A 23,166-nucleotide genomic window follows, 5' to 3' on the forward strand; every position below is an offset into this window, starting at 1 on the left:
AGCTGACGACCGCGCTGAAGGCACAAAGCCGTGTGACGTCGTTCGTCGCTCACACCTGCTTGGATGGGTATTTTACTCTCGCTGTCGGAGCAGCGAGCAGCAGCCAGTCTCTGGCTCCGGTCCCCACTGTGGGAAGATCGGGGCTCTGGAGCCAGGGTAAGAATTGGAGCAGTCTGGGAAAGGAAATGATCAGGGCCTGGGAGGTGGGGTGAAAATGATAGAAAAAGATCGGTGAGCTGAGGGGTGCTGTGGTCCTCCGGGCCTTTTCTGACACTCTGGTGGACACATCTGCTGATTCAGTGCATATGGACAGCTTTAAGTTTTGTTGATTATCTCCGTTCCACCAAAGACTTTCAATGTGCCTCTCATAGATGTTTATCCTATTGAAACTCTGTCTTAAAAGATTAATCATTACATTTACATGAAATGCTCTGATTTATAACAGAAGACAAGTCATGTAAATGAGGAGTTCGTGAGGTCAGATTAAGAACTTTAGTTTCTTACTTGTGTTTTGAACCCACAGTTATTAGAAACTGTGTATTGCAAATAATTAGACTTATAGCTGTTGACTCTTCTGGACTGTATGTCATCTACTGGCTTCCAGGAAAAGACATGAAGACATATAGGTGTGATTCCAAATCCATGTAGTAAATGCTTTACTATGTGGGTGACTACTTATAGAAATTATCTTCTAAAGAGTGTATATATATGGGGGCCACCTGGGTGGTTCAGTTCCTTAAGTGGGGATTCTTGATTTCACTCAGGTCATGATCTCAGGGTTATGGGATGGAGCCCTTGTGGGCTTCATGCTTAGTACTAGGAATCTGTCCCTTTCCCTCTGCTCTCCACCTAAGCCACAGTGCTCATTCTCTCTCTCTCCCTTTCTCCTCAAATAAATAGAAAAATAAAATATTTCTAAATTTTTTCTAAAAAATAGTGTATAAGGATTTAGGAGTCTGGAAAATATGCTGATAATCTAAGGAAGTCAAGTGAATTTCCTTAAGAAGCTCACTTTTTGTTATTTGAAGGAAATACCGAGACATCAAAACATAATCTGATCTCAGAAGTATATTATGGTCTTAATGGGTGAGCTCAAATAAATACAGGAAAATGTTGGGGTAATACTAAAAACACAGTGTTTTAAGTTTGTGACAAAGGTTATTGATACTACCTATTTATTCTTCCCATCTTTATTTTAAATATCATTTTTTCCTTGTTCTAGGATTATCAAACTGAACACCATGATCTTCCTACAGACACCTTAGAACTACGTCATCTCAGTCTTAAAACACCTGCAAAAAAGTGCACAGTACTTTTCCATTAGTAAGTAGCAAGGGAAAAAATGGCTGCAAACTTTTCAACTATGTATGAATGTGGGTTTTGTCATTGTTTTCACTGATGCAATAAAGATGATTATGAGTTGGGTAATGAGGGTGGGGGAAAGGAGAGTGGTAGGGAGGAATATGTGGGATCCTGACCTACTGAATTATGGAATTGTGGGTCATCTAACTTAATCCCATTGAATGATTGAGCCATACAAAATTATCAGGCTAATCTATATGTCTGTGAATGAGCTGATAAGGATACAACAGCCCAGATGTTAGATCCATTTTCTTAAAGTTAGCCAGAAGATTTCCAGTAGAAGTGAGCCTTGAACATTTGAATCTCTGATTAGATTATGCTGATTTTTTCCCAATGATACCCAGAAATAAAACAAGTCTTATAAACACTTCTAAAATTAGCAACTTAAAATCAAACACCATGCATTCATGGAAAGACCTTATGAACATAGCAAACTACTGCACATTGTAAAGGATTATAATAAAAAAATTAATAACTTACATATGTTATTATTTGTCAGGCATTGTATTAGGGGCCTTATGTATCTTATCCCAATCACTTTTTCAAAGCAAAGTTCTTGATATGATAATCCACATTTTACAGAAGAGAAAATTGAAGCTCAGGATTTTCCAAAACTGATGGTTTCCAAAGACTATGCTCTTAAGCAGTAAGTCATAAAAAGTAGGTAACTGGGATGTAAAAGAAAGCTGAGCCTTCAGCTATAAGGTAGCATCCTGGTTACCTTCACAGTGATTAACCAGTCTTCAGTAGTTATTATAAAAATACTAAGCCAAAAAAGCAGAATCCAGATTTTCGTGTGCTTGGTAAAAGAAGAGGGCTGGTTAGGGAGGGCAATCATGTTGTATTAACTCATGTTAAAGAGATACCACCTCATGCAGGTCAAAATGGCTAGAATGAACAACTCAGGAAACAGCAGATACTGGTGAAGATGAGAGAAAGGGGAACGCTTTCACACTGTTGGTAGGAATGCAAACTGGTGCAGCCACTCTGGAAAACAATATGGAGGTTCCTCAAAAAGTTAAAAATAGAACTACCCTATGACCCAGCAATTGCACTACTAGGTATTTATCCAAAGGTTACACAGTGATCTGAAGGGGCATGTGTGCCTCAATATATATACCAGCAATGTCCTCAACCGCCAAAATATGGAAAGAGCCCAGATGTCCATGGACAGATGAATGGATAAAGAAGATGTGCATATATATATATGCACATCTTCTTTATCCATTGTATATGTCCATATGTATATATATATATATATATACACACACACACACATATATATGGACTATTACTCCATATTATGGAAAATTACATATATATATAGGAGTATTACTCAACCATCAAAAAGAATGTTATTGTGCCATTTACAATGACATGGGTGGGACCAGAGGGTATTACACTAAGCAAAATAAGCCAGTCAGAGAAAGACAAATATCATATGATTTCATTCCTACTTGGAATTTAAGAAAGAAAAAAAAAAACAGATGAACATAAGGGAAGGGGAGAAAAAATAAAATAAATAAAAACAGAGAGGGAGACAAACCATAAGAAACTCTTAACTCCAGTAAACAAATCGAGGGTTGCTGAAAGAGAGGTGGGTGGGGAATGGGGTGACTGGGTGATGGGCATTAAGGAGGGCACATGATGGACTGAGTGTTATATGCAGCTAATGAATCACTAAATTCAACCTCTGAAACTAATAATACCGTATATTTAATTAAATTGAATTTAAATAAAAAGATTTTTTTTTAAGATTTTATTTATTTGACAGAGAGAGAGAGAGATCACAAGTAGGCAGAGAGGCAGGCAGAGAGAGAGAGGGAAGCAGGCTCCTGGCTGAGCAGAGAGCCCCATGTGGGGCTCGATCCCAGGACCCTGAGATCATGACCTGAGCTGAAGGCAGAGGCTTTAACCCACTGAGTCACCTACGCGCCCCTAAAAAGATTTTTTTTAAAGTGGTATGTGTACCAGTCTATGGAAATGCTTTTCTAAAGGATAAAAAAGAACCTGCCAGTGCTGTGAAAAGAAGTAAACAGTAGTTGAGACCAAGTTAAATGTAAAAACAAATGTGAAGAATAAAACTGAATATAATTGATGAAATCTGTTGCCACTTTGACATCACAATTTCAAATTCTTTTCATAGTATGTTCTAAAATTATTGCTTATTCTTTTGCTTGTATTTTAATACAGTGATTGAATAAACATATAATCTAGTTTCATTAAAAAGGCAGTTTATAACAATGTAATATGCAAAAACTATTGAATCATGCACTTTAAATGACTGAATTGTATGGTATGTAAATTAGATCTCAATAAAGTTTGTCTTGTTAAAAACTTTTTAAAAATGCTGTATGGAAGCCAGGTAATGTCAAAAGCCATGTCAGAAAACTAGCAATGAAATTTGAATATACTGGTGTGAAAAATTCTGTTTCAGAAATTTACTGACTTAGATTTACTTGCACAAACAGATTGCTAAAACAGAATAGATGTAAAGTATATTGTGCTCTAACCTCTTCTCCACTTTCCTTCTTTCTACAGATAAAGCAAATTCCTACTTTGAGAACCAACAGTAAGTGATAACTCATTTATTTTAATGTGAACACTTTGTGTCAGTCATTTTTGTTTTGCCAATGGCAAAATTATATACTTAATACATTTATCCATAATTTCCAAAACTTTATGGATAATTTTTATTAAAAGAATCAAGCTAATTTTACTCTTTTCTCACTTTATCAATTTGAAACTTCTTTACATTTAATCTTGAGAGATAATAAAAATAATTCTCAGGTTTATGACTGAAACAATTATTCTAGAACTATCTTTACTAGAAGAAATGTAAAAGTATAACAAATTGTGTATATTATTGATGATTTTTACTATGAACATGTATGGTTATGTATTAATACAGGGGTTGTTAAAATAAGGATATGAGTGCCTCCAGTGTACTACGAAATGATTTTGCTTTTCTCCGTTGAAACTATGTTCCTTTCAATGTGAATTGACTTTGACATTATGCTTGGTGGAAGGCTAATTTCTGAAGTTACTTAAGAACTTACCATTGGGATAGGTTAATTAACTGTTTAACACTCAATTTCTTCAGCTGTAAAATATAGTCATACGCACTATAGTATGATGATGACATTAGATGCAAATTTTGCTTTGCATGGTCAATAAATGTTCAGTTTTTCCCTTTTATGAGCACATTATTGAGGATAAAGGGAATACATGGAACAGGTATCAATTGTCTACTATTTACAAATCAATAAGGCCTAGGAAGTACCATAAATAAATTGTTTAAGATATTCTTTCTCTTCAAGAATTTGGGAGTACTAAACTCAAACAAACAAAAAAATATCAATGCATCATTCCTTTAGTTTACAAAGTGAGTAACTTAGATGACTAATGGCCAGAAGATAAGTGGTTTTAAGATAAGTGGGCTTGTTGCTTCATCTAAAGGACCAAGAATTTTTTTTTGAAACATTGAGAAATGAGAACATAGACAACCTAAAACTGAGTGTCTTTTAAAAAGTTAGTGAGGATATTAAATAACTTTTGTACCAAATCATGGATTCAGCAAATTTGAAGAGGCTTGATTTTCAATAAAATATTTGTGTTTTTTTTTATACTGGGAAATTTGAGATACAGACAAGTATAAGTAATAAAATCAAAATAACTTTTAATCCCTCTACCAGGGAAATAACCACTAATGAAGTGTTTGTATATTTATTTTTTTATTTTAGAGAGAGAGAGAGTGAGAATGCATGTGAACATGCACCTATGGGGTGGAGGGTCAGAGGGGAGGTACAGAGACAAAGAGGCTCCACGCTGAGCACAGAGCCCCACGTGGGGTTCAGTCTCATGACCCCTGAGATCATGGTCCAAGCTGAAATCAAGAGTTGGATCCTTAACTGACTCAGGCACCCTATATACTTATTTCTGTGTAATCATAACTTTGGAGTCTTGATTAGAATCATGTGTAAATAAAAGAACAAACAGTTCTACTTTTTTTTTAAGATTTTATTTATTTATTTGACAGACAGAGATCACAAGCAGGCAGAGAGGCAGGCAGAGAGGCAGGCAGAGAGAAGGAAGAAGCAGGTTCCACACCAAGCAGAGAGCCGGATGCGGGGTTCCATCTCAAGACCCTGGGATCATGACCTGAGCTGAAGGCGGAGGCTTTAACCCACTGAGCCACCCAGGCGCTCCCAAACAGTTCTACTTTTTATAGAGCAGAGCAAACCAAGAGACTGTGCATACAGAAAATAATGTTTTCCCCAAAATTGTGATGAATAATCAATGCAGTATCATAATTAACTCTGAAAAAATCTGTATTTTCCACATTTTTAATGAACTTAGGAGGAATAGAGTTAGTCAGAAATATAATGACATGTCCCTAGCCTTTATATGTATACTTTAAGAGCATCAGTCAAGTGCTTCAGTTTATTTTTTATTGCCCCTATCAATGACAAAGTTGGTTTCACTATGATTCTACTGCAACCAAATAACAATCTTCTCTTGTTACATTTTTTTTTGTGTGTGTGAATTTGGTAATTACAATTCCTTTGAACTAACCAAGATCACTATATTGGCTTTTCCTCATAGTTAGAGGTCCATGTGCTACATGTTTTAATGCAGAATTTTCTTCTCTTTGACTTACTTCCCAGAAATGGCTTTATTCCCAGTAGTGTTGTTTCTGGCCGTTCTGCTGCTTCCATCTGTACCCACAGAAGGAAAGGTAAATGTAAATAAGAAAATCTTTCTAAATCTATCCACACAACTTTGTGGGATGGTTGGGTCCTTTGAGAGGAGAAAGGGAAAAGTGTCTGGTACATCACAAAGTACTCACTGGTGGCTCAGATCACTTAATACAATGTCTTGATGACAGTCTATGCTGAGCTCTCCAATACCCACTGGTCACATGTGGCTATTGAACACTTACAGTGCGGCTTATCCAGAACAAAATATACTGTAAGTACACATGCTAGATTTCAAAGATTTAGTGAAGAAAAAGAAGAAGGAGGAGGAGGAGGTGGAGGAGGAGGAACAGGAAGAAGGAGAAGAAGAAGAAAATACGTCATTAATAACTTAGATATTCAGTACATGATGAAATTATATTTTGGATAAATAATTCAATAATGTATTAGGTTCTCAAGGTTGTTGTAAGAAATTAATGCAAGTTGGGTGACTTAGAACAACAGAAATTTATTTTCTCACAGTTCTGGTGGCCAGAAGCCTAAAATCTATGTGTCAGCAAGGCCACACTCCCTCTGGAGGATCTAGGAAGGAATGTGTTCCATTTCTTTCTTTTAGCTTATGCTGGCTTTGACAAGTCATTGTGATAACTAGGCTTGTAGCTACATCACATATTCTCTGCTTCCCTTTTCACATCACCTTCTCCTCTCTGTGTCTTTTATATGGATACTTTTCGATGGATTTTGGTCCTACTCAGATAATCCAGGATGATTGAATTTTGAGATTCTTAACTATATACAGAGAAGGTCACATTGACAGATTCTGGGGATTAGGATGTAGACATATTATTTTTGTAGACTATTTGTCAACCCATTAAAAGTAAAATTTATTGCTTAAAATAATGTCAATATTTTTAAAAAATCATACATTATGATCAAGTAGGATTTACTCCCAGAATACAACAGTAGTTCAATATTTACAAAATAATCAATGCAATATGTCATATGAATAAGAGAAAGGATAAAAAACATGCAATCCTGTCAATATATACAAAAAAAAGCATTTGACAAAGTGCAACATCCATTCATCATAAAAAGCCTCTGCAAAGTAGGTCTAGAGAAGACATACCACAACATAATAAGGGCCTTATGTGAAAAACTCACAACCAACATCATATTCAATGGTGAAAAACTGAGAGCTTTCCCCCTTAGATTAAGGACAAGACAAGAATGTCCATCCTTACTACATTTACTCAACAGAGTCCTAGAAGTCCTAGCCATGGCATTTAGAAAACATAAAGAAATAAAAACCATCCAAATTGGTAAGAAAGAAGTAAAACCCTCACTATTTGCACATGACATGATTCTCTATATAGAAAACCCTAAAGACTCCTCCAAAGAACTATTAGCACTGACACATGAATTCAGTAAACTCATAGGATACAAAATCAATGCACAGAAATCTGTTGCATTCCTATATACTAATAATGAAGCAGCACAAAGTCAAAATAAGAAAAGAATTCCATTTATAATTGCACCCAAAACAGGAAAATATTTAGGAATAAACTTAACCAGAGAGGTGAAAGGGCCAGTACTCTGAAAACCATGAAACACTGGTGAAAGAAATTCATGATGATGCCAAGAAATGGAAAGTCATTCCATTCTCATGGGTTGGAAGAACAAAGGTCTATACTACCCAAAGCAATCTATGGATTGCATGCAATCCCTATCAAAATACCAATAGCATTTTTCACAGAACTAGAGCAAAGAATCCTAAAATTTGCATGGAACCACGAAAGACCTCAAATACACAAAGCAGTCTTGAAAACAAAGGGGAAAAAAAGGCAAACCTGGAGGTATCACAATTCATTACATTACAAGTTATATTACAAAATTATAGTAATGGAAGCAGTATGGTACTGGCAGAAAAACAGACACACAGATCAGTAGAACTGAACAGAAAATCCAGAAATAAATCCACAATTATATGGTCAATTAATCCTCAACAAAGGAGGAATGAATATACAATGGGAAAAAGGCAGTCTCTTCAACCAATGGTGTTAGGAAAATAATCCATTGCAGTCACATTCAAGAGAATGAAACTGGACCACTTTCTTGTACATTCACAAAAGTGGACTCCAAAAGGGTTAAAGACCCAAATGTGAGACCTGAAACCATAAAAAATCCTAGGAGAGAGCACAGCAGGTAATGTCTCTGACATCGGCTCTAGGAACATTTTTCTAGATCTGTCTCTTGAGGCAAAGGACACAAAAGCAAAAATAAACTATTGGGACTACAACAGAATAAAAAGTTTCTGCACAGCAAGAAAAATAAAAGAAAAAGAAAAAAAAAAAACACTAAAAAACAATGTCCTGGATGGGCAAAGATATTGCGTATGACATATTTGATACAGGGTAAATATCCAAAATATTTAAAGAACTGATTCAACTCAACACAAACACAAAAATAATTCAATTAAAAATGGATAGAAGACATGAACAGACATTTTCCAGAGAAGGCCTACGGATGGCCAACGGACTGTGAAAAGATGCTCAGCGGCACTCATCATCACGGAGATACAAATCAAAACCATGAGATGTCACCTCACACCTGTCAAAATGTCTAAAATCAATAGCACAAAAAACAACTTACTGGCGAAGATGTAGAGAAAAAGAAACCCTTGTGCACCGTTGTTGGTAATGCAAACTGTGCAGCCACTGTGGAAAATTATATGGAGGTTTTCATCAAAAAATTAAAAACAGAATTTCCATATGATTCAGTAATTTCGTTACTGGGTATTTACACAAAGTATATCAAAACAATAGTTAGAAAAGATATATGCTCCCCTATGTTTCTTGCAGCATTATTTACAATAGCCAAACTATGGAAGTAGCCCATGTGTCCACTGATAGATGAATGGATTAAGATGTGATATACATGGATGGTAGATAGGTAGATAGATAGATGATAGATAGAATAATGTGTGTGTGTATATATGTATATATAATGTATATATTGTGTACATCTATATAATGAAATATTATTCAGCCATAAAAAGAATGAAATCTTGCCACTTGCAACAATACGGATACAGCTAGAGTACAATGCTAAGCAAAATAAGTCAGAGAAAGACAAATAGTATATGATCTCACTTATATGTGGAATTTAAGAAGCAAAACAAATGAGAAGAGAAAAAAGAGAGAGAGAGAAAAACCAAGAAATAGACTATTAACTATACAGAACAAATAGATGGTTACCAGAGGGGATGTGGGTGAGGGGATGGGGGAAATAGGTGATGGGGATTAAGAGTGCACTTATCATGATGAAATAACATTTAAAAAAATTATAAAATAAATTAATATCACTTGATTTTTTTTTCCTTTTTTAATTTGATCACCAAAATGTTAAAATTACATGTTATGCTTGAATTATTTTTCTAATGAATGCAATGGTCTATGATTTAAGAAGCTAATGATAGTCCTCTCTCCACAAGATCGTTTCCCATTTCTTTTATTTAATGTGCTTCAGTGCGATCTTAAAGAGAACTAACAATGACATAACTTTAAATTAGCACTACTTCATATATCACCACATTTAATTTTCATCCTTACTGCATGATAAAGTTATTTTTTACATTAAAAAAAATCTACCTCTAAAAGTCTTAGGTTTGTTTTGCTTTCTTATTCATGCTCAAAAATGCTTGATATGTGAAGCCTACCTCTTGAATTCAAACCTTTTAATTTGAATAAACTACATTGCTTAAATAATCCCAAGACCAAGATCAGTCATCCTTTTCAATGACTGGAGGGTAGGTGCCCATATACAATTTCTATCTCTTGATCAGAAAATCTCTTGAATGTAAGGAGCTCTGGTCATTGCTGTTTCCCTATCTTTAACTCCGGGCATATAGGAAGATATCCCAGGACCAGAGACTAGTAGGACTAGAACTCATCAGACCAGAGAATTCTGCCACTGGGTGAAAACTTATTTGGTATTCAGAAATACAGATTGTAATAAAATAGATAATATCTACTGTAATAGGAATAAGTTTACTAGGGTATTGAATGAAATTTGAACTCCTGAACATTCTTTCTCTAAATACATTCTGAATACATTATTTCTTTAAATACAGACCATATCAGGTCAAAGTTCCCTTAAAGTCTAGGGTGAACCTTGAGCCCCACTCTCATCCCACCTGCTGCAACCTGATCAAATATGAATGAATATGTCTTAAAGTTCCTGTTGTGTGCCTTTGTGGTTATAAAATATTATCACTCATATGTCTAGAAGAATCACAAAGAAGGTCCAGGAAACCATATAAGGTAGAAAGTTGAGAATCTGATTAACAAACACATTGCAGTGCAAAAGAGAAAATATATCTCTCTTCAAATAATTTTATAAGTGAAAACCAGGAGATGGACCAGAGAGATAACATGGCCATGAAAGGAGAAAAAGTACATTAATAATTACCATGAAACTAGAAATTGGCATCTGTGGCCTCAGAGGAGATTTTAATTTGTTATGCCATGAATTTCACCCTCCTTCTCAAAGATTCAAATGACTTCTTTTCTATTTGTCATAGCTTTGGCTCAGGTTCATTGGCAATGCTTAACAACTAATACTGACTTGAACTGAATGCTCTTAAAATGATCTTTGTTCCCTTGAATTTGCTTATTCATTCTTAAATGCAACTTTAGCAAATGTTAAGAAGATAACCTTGATTTTTATTTCCTTTTAGGACCCATCCTTTACTGCTTTGCTAACCACTCAAACGCAAATCCAAAAAGATATTGTAAATAAACACAATGAACTAAGGAAATCAGTCTCTCCACCTGCCAGCAACATGCTAAAGATGGTAAGAGGCAATGATAAGGGCTAATGGTGTGATCTAGCAGTGATAAGAGCAGGGATTTCTTTTTTTTTTTTTAAGATTTTTTAATTTATTTATTTGACAAACAGATCACAAGTAGGCAGAGAGACAGGCAGAGAGAGAGGGGGAAGCAGGCTCCTCACCAAGCAGAGAGCCCGATGCGGGACTCCATCCCAGGACTCTGGGATCATGACCTGAGCCGAAGGCAGAGGCTTTAACCCACTGAGCCACTCGTGCGCCCCAGAGCAGGGATTTCTTAAGAACTTTGTGCTTACAAAGTTTTTCTTCTATTCTGCTATTTCATCTGAGCTGCGTTATGGGCATGGCAGAAAATTTTTCCTTTTTAATGGTTAAATAATCTGTCAAATTTATAGGGATATTCAGTCAGGAAGGCAACATTAGAGCCAGATCTTCAGACATCAAATGTGAGGCCATTGCACTTTTTGTCACTATCTGCCCTAGTCTAAAGGAGGTCCCTTTCTTTCATGTATTTTATTCTTTTTAATTAATCTCTATGCCCAAAGTGAGGCTCAGACTCAGGATCCGAAGAATCCTGTGGGTAAATAAGAGCCCATTTCCACAGCATGGTTCATAAATGCTAGACTATCTCCCATTTGAAACCAATGGGCTACAATTGGAATTGGGAATAATCTAGGCCTGCTTATTACTAAGGAAATATAATTCAAAGACTTCACATGTTGAGTATTTAGAGTAGCCCCATTGCTAAAAATCCTGCATGTGGTTCCAGTACTATCATAAGTTGTCAGATATTATGTTAGATATTTCTCTATCTCTATCTATTCATCATTTATGAACTTCTCTTCATGTGGAAATTGGCACTAGAGCAAATAAATGCACACACGCCTATATACCCCCCTACCAAAAAGGTCTTTGCATACCACTGATGATCAGATAATTATCTATAGAAGTTTAAAGTAGTGAAAATCAACCTACCAATCAGATTATAAACCATATGCTTCATAGGAGTTGAATTTTTAAGTGTATTTTTTTTTCTTGTGACATTTAGGAATGGAACAGAGAAGCAGCAGCAAATGCACAAAAGTGGGCAAATAAGTGCACTTTGGAACACAGTGTGCCAGAGGACCGAAAAACCAGTATGTAAATGAGTAAATATTTTTTGAATAGATGAACTAATAAAATAATATTGAAAAAATCAGATAGAATGGAACATTCCGGTATGTTATAAGAAGACTTAGAGAATAAACGTTGCTTATACTGCTCTATTTATATATTTTTATTTTTGTTTTTGAGAGAGAAAGAGAGAGAGAATGTGAGTGGGGGGGAGGGGCAGAGGAAGAGGAAGAGAGAATCCCAAGCAGGCTCCATGCCAAGTGTGGAGGCTTACATGGGGCTTGATTTCATGACCCTGAGATCATGACCTGAGTGGAAATCAAGAGTTGAATGCTTAACCAACTGAGCCACCCAAGTGTCCCTATATTCTCCTTTTTTAAAATCAAAGTATCTGTAGAAGGAGAGAGAATTATAGGTACCATTTTGCGCTTGTTGATTGTTTACATTATGCAAATGATACTTGAAGCAATACTCCACTTTTTTGTTTCAACCAGCTCATGAGTCAATAAGTCATGTATCATTTCTCCAAATTTAAAGATGAGAAGATGAGGACAGGGGAAGAATGACTTCCCCAAGTCACAATCTGAAGTGTGTCATATATTGGAAAGTTAACCAGCCTTAATTATTTCTAATCCACTGCTCTTTTTTGTGATCCTGTGTAGCTATCTGATGTTTTCATATCTCTTCTTTTGAATTCATAAAATATACTAAAGGTGATTCGTTCCTGAATTTTGTGAATATTGCTCTAAAAATACTTAAATTTTAAAACTTATGATAAATATTTTGGTATGTTGATTCATTTTTAATTTTTGAATTCTTGTCAAGTATTATAAACACCATGAAAGAAAAAATGTTTTATGCATAAACCTTACAATAAAATATTTATTTATATTTTCAATAATATACATATAGGCAAGCTCAATTTGAAAACAACAAATTTTTACCTGTAATTTAATCACATTATTTACTTATATGGTTCATGCTGCTCTGTTAATGAAATTATGAAAAGAATGACTGCATTCAGTAGAAGATTAAAACAAATGGTCTTAGAGATGCAAGTCTATTAGATTCTTAGTTTCTTTTTTCTATATTAAAAGACATAGACAAGAATATTTTATATTTTTTTATATTTTTATATTTTTATATTTATATTTATATATTTAAGCAACAAATAGACATTATATTTTAAGCTACCAAAATGTAATTCATAATTGAGAGGTTGAAAAGATCAAGAAAAGTTTCTGGGCAACAAGTTACTTTCTTTATTGTGGTAAGAACACTTCATGAGACTTACACTTTTAACAAATAAGTGTACTGTATGATATTACTGACATTAGGTACAATGTCCTGCAGCAGAAGTTATTCATCTAGAACTTATTCATCTTTATGAATGAAACTTTATGCCCATTGAATGGTAATTTCCCATTTCTCCTTCCCCCCATCCTTATCTATTACTGTTCTACTCTTTGGTTCTATGAATTTGGTTATTTTATGTACTTCATATAAAGGGAATCATGTAATAGTTGTCTTTCTGTGACTGGATTTTTTCACTTAATATCATGTTTTCAAGATTCATCCATAGTGTCTCACCCAAGTGTTGCAGAATTTCCTTCTTTTTTAAGGATGAATGAAAGCTGTTGTATATATATGGGTGTCATTTTGTCATCCACTCATCTGTCTGCAGATTTTATGTTTCCATATATAGGCTATTGTGAAGAATGCTGCAATGAATATGAAGAATGCTAATATTGCTTCAAAACCCTGATTTCAAATTTTTTGGATAAATACCCAGAAGTAGTATTACTGGATCATTGGTGTTCTAACTTTAATTTTTTGAGGAACCTCTGTTTTTTTCCACAGCAGCTACCCCATTTTTTATGCCCAACAAAATTATACAGGATTCCAATTTTTTTCACATCTTTATCATCACTTGTTGTCGGTTTTGTTTTCCCCCAGAAGAGACTTCTTGACAGGTGTAAGGTGACATCTCATTGTGGTTTTCATCTGCATTTCCCTATGTTTAGCAGCACTGAGCACCTTTTCACATACCAGTTGGCCATTTGTGCATCTTTGGAGAATGTCCAATCAAACTGTGGTCAGAAAAGATCTGTAGTCAATTTCTCAGGCAGCCTCCTGAAAGAGATGGATCTTTAGGCATTCCATCCAACTCTTTCTCTACTCATGAAGAGGCTAGAAGTTTGGATTTTTTAATCTACTTATTCTGTGCTGAACAAGGAAGGAAAGCTTTGGCATTTATGAACCTAAATCTCTATGCTCATCTTGTTTATGCTAGATCTGTTAACATTTTCAGAGAGGCAAGTCAGAAGTCAGTTTTCTGGGCAACATCTGGAATATTTGTGGCACTGGATGCCCAGGCCAATTTTTTCCCACTCCAGGGAGAAACAGGTAGATATGGCACTTGCTCACTGTGTGCTATGCTGGGGAGCTGAGAAATGGCATCTACCAATCCAAACCACCATCTCTGTTCTCCCCCAGGGAGTAACACTGAAACTATGCCAAACCCCTCAGAGCTTTAAGACAAGCAAGGCTGATGTCAGTTCTTTAGGCAGCCCTAGAGAAATTGGAGCAATGGACACACCAATCAACTCTTTGCTTCCCCAGGAGGAAGCTGAGAACTAAGAACTAAGCCAAGGGGAGGAGATATGGTAACTACCAGCTAAAGCCAGCATCTCCATTCTCCTCCAGATGACTAGCCTGAGCCTGATTGTCAGAACTCCCAAGACTACCAAGAAAGAAGCCAGCCATCTCTGGGGAATTTCCTTAGGGAAGGTTGGGATGCTGGACACAAGAACCAACACCTACCTTCCCCTAGGAGAAGCTGGGAGCTAGGAGACCTCTTCCTGATCATAGGAGAAGCACTGTGCTGAGGGTAGGCATTCTAGCAAAAGGGTGTCCCAGTTTCCCTACAGACTTCAGTGAGTCTGCATTCATATTCTCCCATGATCTAGGAGTCCTTCAGTTAGTTTTCCCACAAAGGGCAATTTGTTTGGAAATTGTTGCTGAATCTGTGTATTTGTTAGGGAAATGAGAGTCTGGGGCTCCCTACTTCCCCATCTTTCTGATGTCACCTTCTGCAAGGCTCTTCTTGGCTAATTCTCTGAGGAAGATTGGCCTTATGACATTCTGATTTAGTGATTAAGAAAGACTCCAAAAGCTTTGAAATCTGCCATTCCTCCTGATGTCAGATGCCTATAAATTGAGGCTCTTATAGACTGCCTGTAGAACTCTTTTTACCAATTTCACACAAAATCATAATTATAAACATTTAGAACAGGGTCCAATATGTGAAAAATCTCTGGTGAAGATGGATGAGAGGAGGAGAAAAGGAATAAAAGTTGTTCACTGCCTTTCACGAATTTATGATACAAAGCTGAGAGCATAGGAGTCCATACAATGTGAAGAACTTAGCCTGAAAAAGAATGCATTTCTGAAACTCCAGAAGATTTTTGAAGCATAAGGGCTTCTTAACCTGTGCAAAGTTTTGCATGTTGATGCCAGCCTCAGTGTCCTAAACAGATTTTTTTTAAAGATTTATTTATTTATTTTAGATAGAATGGTGAAGGTGGAGGGAGAGAATCCTCAAGAAGACTCCCTGCTGAGTGGAGAGCCTGATGCAAGACTAGATCTCAAGACCCTGAGATCATGGCCTAAGCCCATCAAGAGTCAGCTTCTTAACCTACTAGGCTACCCAGGTGTCCCTAGATAGATCTGTCTTCTATTCAGCTTTAGAGCTGAGAAGAATGGAAGCCCTTTTATTAAGTATTATAAGTATAGGCACTGTGTTTGAAGGGCAACATCCTTGTGGGGTTTTTTTTTAATTTTTTTAAAAGATTTTATTTTATTTATTTGACAGACAGAGATCACAAGTAGGCAGGCAGAGAGAGAGGAGGAAGCAGACTCTCCACGGAGCAGCGAGGCCGATGTGGGGTTCAATCCCAGGATGCTGGGATCATGACCTGAGCCGAAGGCAGAGGCTTTAACCCACTGAGCCACCCAGGCACCCCCATTCTTGTGTTTATATAGTTGATTTCTTTTGCCATTGAATACTCTATTGCTTCCTCAAGAATGATCCATTTATCTTTAGGTACAAAATGTGGTGAGAATCTCTATATGTCAAGTAACCCTGCTCCGTGGTCAGATGCAATCCAAAGCTGGTATGATGAGCGCCATAATTTTGTCTATGGTGTAGGACCTAAGAGTTCCAATGCAGTTGTTGGACATTACACCCAGGTAAGACAAGCAAATGAAAATACTTTGACCACAAATGCTCTAATATGAAAGCATCTCTAAATTATGACCAAGTCCAATGTTCAATTTGGGTAAGAGCATGAATAGATATGATAGTCCTGACGTTGACTGGTACTTCATCTAGAGTTGTCTTTTTTTTCCATCACTTGCAAAACTCTTGGTAAGGAAGCATACTCCATACTTTCTCAAAATTAGAAATGGATAAAATAGTGAAGGCATGTTAAGATTTAATATTTTTAAATTTGTGATTTTCTTCAATAATTGTAAATATTTTCAAAAGGTACTTGGCTACAAACTATAATAGTATCATTTTTTCAGTTTTATAGTTGCTACTATTTTTTTAATATTTTCCCTCATCTTGAATGTACTCTCATATATTCCCTTTTGGAATTGTAGCTCGTTTGGTACTCTACTTACCATGTTGGATGTGGAATTGCCTATTGTCCCAACCAAGAGAATCTAAAATACTACTATGTTTGCCAATATTGTCCTGCGTAAGTATACACTTTAGAGTTTCATGCAATAATCCTATGTGCAATTTAGTATTTTAAAATTCTTTTATAGTAAACAAATTAGAACATAAAACATATTTCAGTAAAGGGAAAGAATAATTCCTTTTTTCATTTTTAAAAATTGATGCATAGTTCATATACAATGTCACATTAGTTTTAGGTGTATAACATAGTGACAGGTCTACACTTTATACTATGCTCACTGCAAGAGTAGCTATCAGCAGTCACCATACGATGCTATTATAGCTATTTTTTAATTTTTAAAAATATTTTTATTTATTTGTCAGAGAGAGAGCACAGGCAGGGGGAGCGGCAGGCAGAGGGAGAAGCAGTCTCCCCATTGACCCTGGGATAATGACCTGAGCCAAATGCAGATGTTTAACCAACTGAGCCACCCAGGTGTCCCATGTTATTATCACTATTTCAGTACTATTGACTATTATCCCTATGCTGTACTTTTTATCCCCATGACTTACTTTTTCCATAACTGGAAGCCCGTATCATCCCCTCCCTTTCAACTCTTTTGTCCATCCCCTCATTGCTGCCAATCTCTGCCCCTCTGTCAAACATCAGTTTGTTCTTGTACTTATGGTCTGTTTCTGCTTTTGTTCATTTGTGTTTTTAGCATCCCCATATAAGTGAAATTGTATGGTGTCTGTGTTTCTCTAACTTGCTTCACTTAACATAATACCCTTTTAGGTCCATCCAGAAGGAATACATCTTTGGGAAATGCCTTTTTTTTTTTTTTAAAGATTTTATTTATTTATTTGATAGACAGAGATCACAAGTAGGCAGAGAGGCAGGCAGAGAGAGAGGAAGGGTAGCGGGCTTCCTGTCGAGCAGAGAGCCTGATGCAGGGCCCAATCCCAGGACTCTGGGATCATGGAAATGCCTTTTAAATTGAGATACATTCAACTTCTCAGGGAAGAGACCAGGTTCTCAACTCCAAGTATAAAATCTGAAACTCCTTAGTTACAAAGTAGCATCTTTTTTCTCAGTCGCCTTTCCCTTGGGCTCACTACTCTAGACTTGATATCATTAGTTCTCACTAACTTCACACTTTAGGAGGTTGCAGCTTGATGGTTAAGCAAGGGATGGTCGTGGAGTGGCAAGTAAGGGATGGAAGATTGTGATTTCCATTTCTCCTGCTAAAATATCCCTTATCCCGTTTATCTAAAAAATCACCCGGATTATTTCCTCACAGATTATTCATTTTTTTTGCATCTCAAAGGTTTTGCAAGAGATCGTTAATATACTTCAGAGTCCAGAATAAAAAAAAATCTTCAGTCTTTGTTTTTCAGAAGTTTTCACAAAATCTCCACAATGAACCATTTTTTAAGGTCTTGACCTACAGCAGGAAATATGTTCATTCCATCAAGGATTATGTCTGAATTTACCCGTAATAAATTCTGTGGATATACTGAAGATCTAATCTCAATTTACCTGTTAATCTTAAATTATTTTAATGCTTGAACTTTCGTGCCACTGGAGACAGGGAGATCCCTAGAACCAATGCTCCTACAGGATTTCTTTTGAGACTGTAGATAATCCAAGCATGTGATTCTCCAGAGTGAGAGGTATGACCTCCAACATCATTTTCCTGCAAGCACTTACTAAGGTTTAGTAGAAAGAATTGAGAGGTCCTAAGAGAATGCACCCAAACTCACTGGCTGGTTTTAAGAGAGAGGGTCTGGAGCCAGTCATCTGAAGTGAGAGTTGGAGTGATAATGAGGAAAAGCAGGGGTGAGAGAACTTCCAGAACATGTTTGTGTCTTATTTCACATTTTTCTAGGGCCTCAGACATGGTCGTTATGTTCTGTGCAGGGAGAGATTCAGATGCATGACCTTGTATTCTTGGCCCACTTGACACTATTGAGATTTGGACTCACTTGTAATTCAAATAAATTAAATGGCTAATAGGTAATGATCATAAGCAAGTTGTAAGTTAGTCACTGTAATGTGTTACACTCTGGATATCCATGCTTGTCAAAATTTTTGAGTGAACATTCCCTGTGTTTGGTAAGTTTTAAAATGTCTCACATACCTCTAGAAACTCACTAATTTCCTTCTCTCTGCCTGTCCCAGAAACACACACCACTAACTTAACTTAAATATCCCTGCCCTCATCTAAAAGGTGAAGTACATATATATGTTTATATATATACTGGAGTTTACTGTTTCTAGATTATATCTAAGAAATTTGGTATTTTATTATCTTTCAAATATAAAATGATATTGTAACATTAAATATTCTTTTTCAAACTGCAACTACCTGCCTCCCAGGAGCTCTTTTGTCTCCCTAGGGGATATATTCTACCTCTAGCTAACACATTGGGCTATACTGCCTTGCCAGTTTGACCAAGTCTGCTGGGACATGAAGAAAGTGTGACCACATTGAAATATACTTTGAAAACTTTAGACTCGACTCTAATCTAGTTGCCCAATCTGAAGAATTATAGTCAAGGAAATTGGTCAATATGTGAAGCATTTTCTTAATTTGAATGTTACCTGAATTACTCATTGGGCATTATAATTTTTAAGTTTTTTAACATAACTGAAAACATTTGTAGTCATGTATGTTTGGTAATTTATACTGCCCTTGGGGAGTATAAAGTAAATTATAAAGTGAAAAGTATTTGACATTAGGTATTTTAAATTTCAGTGGCAATAACGTGAGTAAAAAGAATACCCCTTACCAACAAGGGACACCTTGTGCCAGTTGCCCTGATAACTGTGACAATGGACTATGCAGTAAGTTTGAAGTGATCACCTTGCTATTATAATAAAAAGTTGATATTTTATTTTCTTTTTGTGGGTTGAGAAATCTCCTAAAGTAATCAGTTTAAATAATATCGTTATGCAGAAGACAAATATGTTACTCAACACAGCATGTGTTTATGTAAACATTTTACACACTTTAGTAACCTACATATTACTTGTAATGAAAAGAATATTGCCATTGTAAGATAATGAAAGATCTGCCATTCACATATTTTTGTTACTAAGCATAGCTATTAATATTAATTATACATATTTCTGGCAAATATTTCAGATAAAGTTTGTGTCAAAAGTCCTATTCTGAAATGCAAATCTATGCATATAAGATCACATTATATCTGAATCTAGACAGGCAAATCAAATATTATACTACTTTTGTGCTAATGAGTTCATTATGCTAACTACCTCTTTTTTTCTATAGTAAAATTGGAATCATAGTGTTTATTAATAATCACTTTCTCTATAATTTGATAGTAGTCTACTGCACTTTTTTCTTTTCCTCAGTCAACAACATTGTCATTACTGCACATTTTTAATGACAAAATCAAATCTGTATATAGTGTTACATATATACAGGGCCCACAAAAATACTGTTGCAAAGGGACGCCTGGGTGGCTCAGTTGGTTAAGCAGCTGCCTTCGGCTCAGGTCATGATCCCAGCGTCCTGGGATTGAGTCCCGCATCGGGCTCCTTGCTTGGCGGGGAGCCTGCTTCTCCCTCTGCCTCTGTCTGCCTGTGCTCGCTTGCTCTCCTCTCTCTCTGACAAATAAATAAAATCTAAAAAAAAAAAAAAATACTGTTGCAAAAAGGAAGAAAATAAATTTCACATACATAATTTCTAAAGTTGTAATGAATAGAAGTAAAAATAGCTCTTAGCTCTTTATAGTTGGGATACTTGTATTAAAATTATTATGAATAATAGAATTGAATGAAGCTCATTCACTGAGATTTTTAACTTTCAAATGCATTCATCTTTAGTTAGCATTCTTACTGACTGAATTATATAGCTATTATTCAGAATATTATTTAGAATGTAAATCAGCTAAAGAAGGAAAAAAGTTACATATTAATAGCTCTGCTGAATGCTATTTGGGAAGAAGCTTATAATTTATCCTATTATCAATAAACACTCAGTTGAAATATTTTAAACAAGAGTGACAGGGTTGTAACAATGTTTTATAAAGAGCTTTCTAGCAATAGTATTGAAAAACAATTGGATGGAAGTCAGCTAGAAAACTGACTATGGGTTTAAAAAAAAAATCTCTCTACCACATTACTGACAAAATAATGAGAATTGGATGGGGTTGGAATATAAGGAATAGAATAGCCAATGTTTGTTACCTGTGCTGATTGAGTGCTGATCAGAAGTAGGGAAGAAGGATGTCAAACTGATCCAGTTTTTGGTTTAAATTACTGAGTAGTTAGAGAGCCATTTCTCTGACATTGTTAGCGGGGATGTGGGGAGACGAGGGTGAAGGGGTTTACAGGAAGAACATACCCAAGAATTGTCAGCCATACAGGTAGTATGATGAGTTTAGTTTGAGATTTGTTGAGTTCGTGGCCTCTGGGGAGGATCCAGAAAGAAATACCAGAAGGGAAGGGGACATGTTATCATTGTTTTGCATCTTTATCTTCCCATAGAAATTCCTTTCTCTAGGAAGCAAACATTGGAGTCTAAACCAGTGCTGTTCAATAGTATGAAATAAAGAAAAAGTCCTGTATCAGCATGTGTCTTACAAGTAAACTAGTCACATGTGGCCTTTGAATATTGAAATGTGGCTAGTAAGATTAAGGAACTAAATTTTTTACTTTATCTAATATAGAGTAATTTAAATGTAAATATCTATATGGGACTATTGGTTCCCATATTAAACACTGAAGGTGTAGAGAGATTTATTTATATTTATTTAACTTTATTGGCTAAAGAAGAAAAATAGGTCAATTTATTTTGGAAACATATCACCAAGTTCAAAATAAAAAGTGATAGTTTAATCAGTGAGCTCAACTCAGGCTCACAAGATATTTCTCACAAGAAATGGAAAGCCCATCATTGTGTAAGTGATATTGACTTGATTTGTCCAATATTTATGGCCTCATGCACTTTTGAATGTACAGCATTATTTTGCTGCTATTGAAGAAAATGATAATGAACTCATTTATTTTTGTCACAGCCAACAGTTGCGAGTTTGAAGATCTCCTTAGTAACTGTGATTCCTTGAAGAAAACAGCTGGTTGTGGACACGAATTGCTTAAGGAAAAGTGCAAGGCAACTTGCCTATGTGAAAACAAAATTTACTGAGATGCGCAGTGTGCATTGCACAGGACTAAGTGAAGAGAGCTGCAACATTTTATTGAAACATACCACAGGGGAAATTGTAGGCATGTTAGTTACAAATATAGTTCCACTCAGTAATTCATCTTTTTTCCTCTCTATAGAAATCTCTTTTCATGCAGATATTTACACAAGCAGCATAGTCTGTGAGGACAACTTTGGACTTTGATAGAAATTTGGTACTTTAAACTTAACGAATTAAGTTGACAATTTTGTAAATTGTATAACCATAGACCTTAGGTCACTAGAACACTGGATTAAAATGGAGAAGTATATGTTTCCTGAAACAACATGCCAAAAAAAAAGAAAGAAAGAAAGAACAGAAAAGAGAGAGAGAGAGACTGAAACTTCATTGTTATTCCTGTGAAATGACTTTTTACTTGAATAAAGAATAAATTCAAAGATTGACACCTACCTTTGTCTCCTGGCCTCCTCTTTAAACAAAAGTAATCATCTTTTAGAATAAAAAAATTATGTAAGCAACCACATGAGTGATTCTTGTGTAATATTTTCTAGTATTTATAATTCACCCCAGCTAGATTCAGTCCAGATAAATAATTTAGTGCAAAATTTCCAAAATATTTTCCTACAAAATTAAATTTTAACAAAAATAGGAATCAACTCTGTTCTTATTTTTTGATATTTTAATCTCCTCCTTATAGATGTGGTTGATATATTAAAAGAGTGCATATATATCCAACAGCATATATAAATATAGCCTAAGAAAAAAAATAATGATATTTCAGAGAGATTTATCATTTATAAATTTTTGCAAACATTCTCATTTAAGACTGATTTCAACAGGGCCCATTTTATAGGTGAGAAAACACACACACACACACACACACACACACATATACACAAATCTAAAATAGATGAAGGAGGTGTTGAAAGTAGTTAAGAAATATGTCTGGCCAGACAGATGGAGAGCAAGTATTAACTACTGATGCCTCCAAGATGAGAGTATATGTATCATCCTACACTCATTAAAGAGATTGAATTCACAATTTTAAAGCTTCCCAAAGGGAAATTTCCAGGTCCAGATGATTTCAGTGAAGCATTACACCAAACATTTAAAGAACTAATACTAAGTTTACACAATCTCATCTAGAAAATTATATAGGAGGGAATGCTCCTCAATTTATTCTTTGACACCAGTATTATCCTACTCCTAAAACCAAAGACAGTGCAAGAGGAAAAAAAAAAAAGTACAAATCTATAGCTGTCATGAGCATGAATGAAAATATCCCAAATAAA

General features: G+C 35.5%; 1 protein-coding gene across 1 annotated transcript; it reads left to right on the forward strand.

Moving 5' to 3' along the window:
• Window positions 1–22,204, forward strand: CRISP2 (cysteine rich secretory protein 2). The gene is made up of 10 exons (XM_047735031.1): window positions 1–156; window positions 1,223–1,323; window positions 3,904–3,934; window positions 6,030–6,100; window positions 10,795–10,911; window positions 11,954–12,041; window positions 16,124–16,269; window positions 16,684–16,781; window positions 19,462–19,550; window positions 21,749–22,204. The coding sequence occupies exons 4-10, from the start codon at window positions 6,032–6,034 to the stop codon at window positions 21,874–21,876; spliced, it is 735 nt and encodes a 244-aa protein (XP_047590987.1). The 5' UTR covers window positions 1–156; window positions 1,223–1,323; window positions 3,904–3,934; window positions 6,030–6,031; the 3' UTR covers window positions 21,877–22,204.
• The last annotated feature ends 962 nt before the right edge of the window (window positions 22,205–23,166 follow it).

The sequence above is a fragment of the Lutra lutra genome, chromosome 6 (genome assembly GCF_902655055.1).
Source record: "Lutra lutra chromosome 6, mLutLut1.2, whole genome shotgun sequence".
In the NCBI taxonomy this organism is placed as follows: domain Eukaryota; kingdom Metazoa; phylum Chordata; class Mammalia; order Carnivora; family Mustelidae; genus Lutra; species Lutra lutra.

Coding starts and splice junctions, on each gene's coding strand:
- CRISP2 (XM_047735031.1), top strand. CDS start 6,032: ATGGCTTTATTCCCAGTAGTGTTGTTTCTGGCCGTTCTGCTGCTTCCA. Junction 6,101..10,794: donor CTGTACCCACAGAAGGAAAG/GTAAATGTAAAT, acceptor ATTTCCTTTTAG/GACCCATCCTTTACTGCTTT. Junction 10,912..11,953: donor CCAGCAACATGCTAAAGATG/GTAAGAGGCAAT, acceptor TGTGACATTTAG/GAATGGAACAGAGAAGCAGC.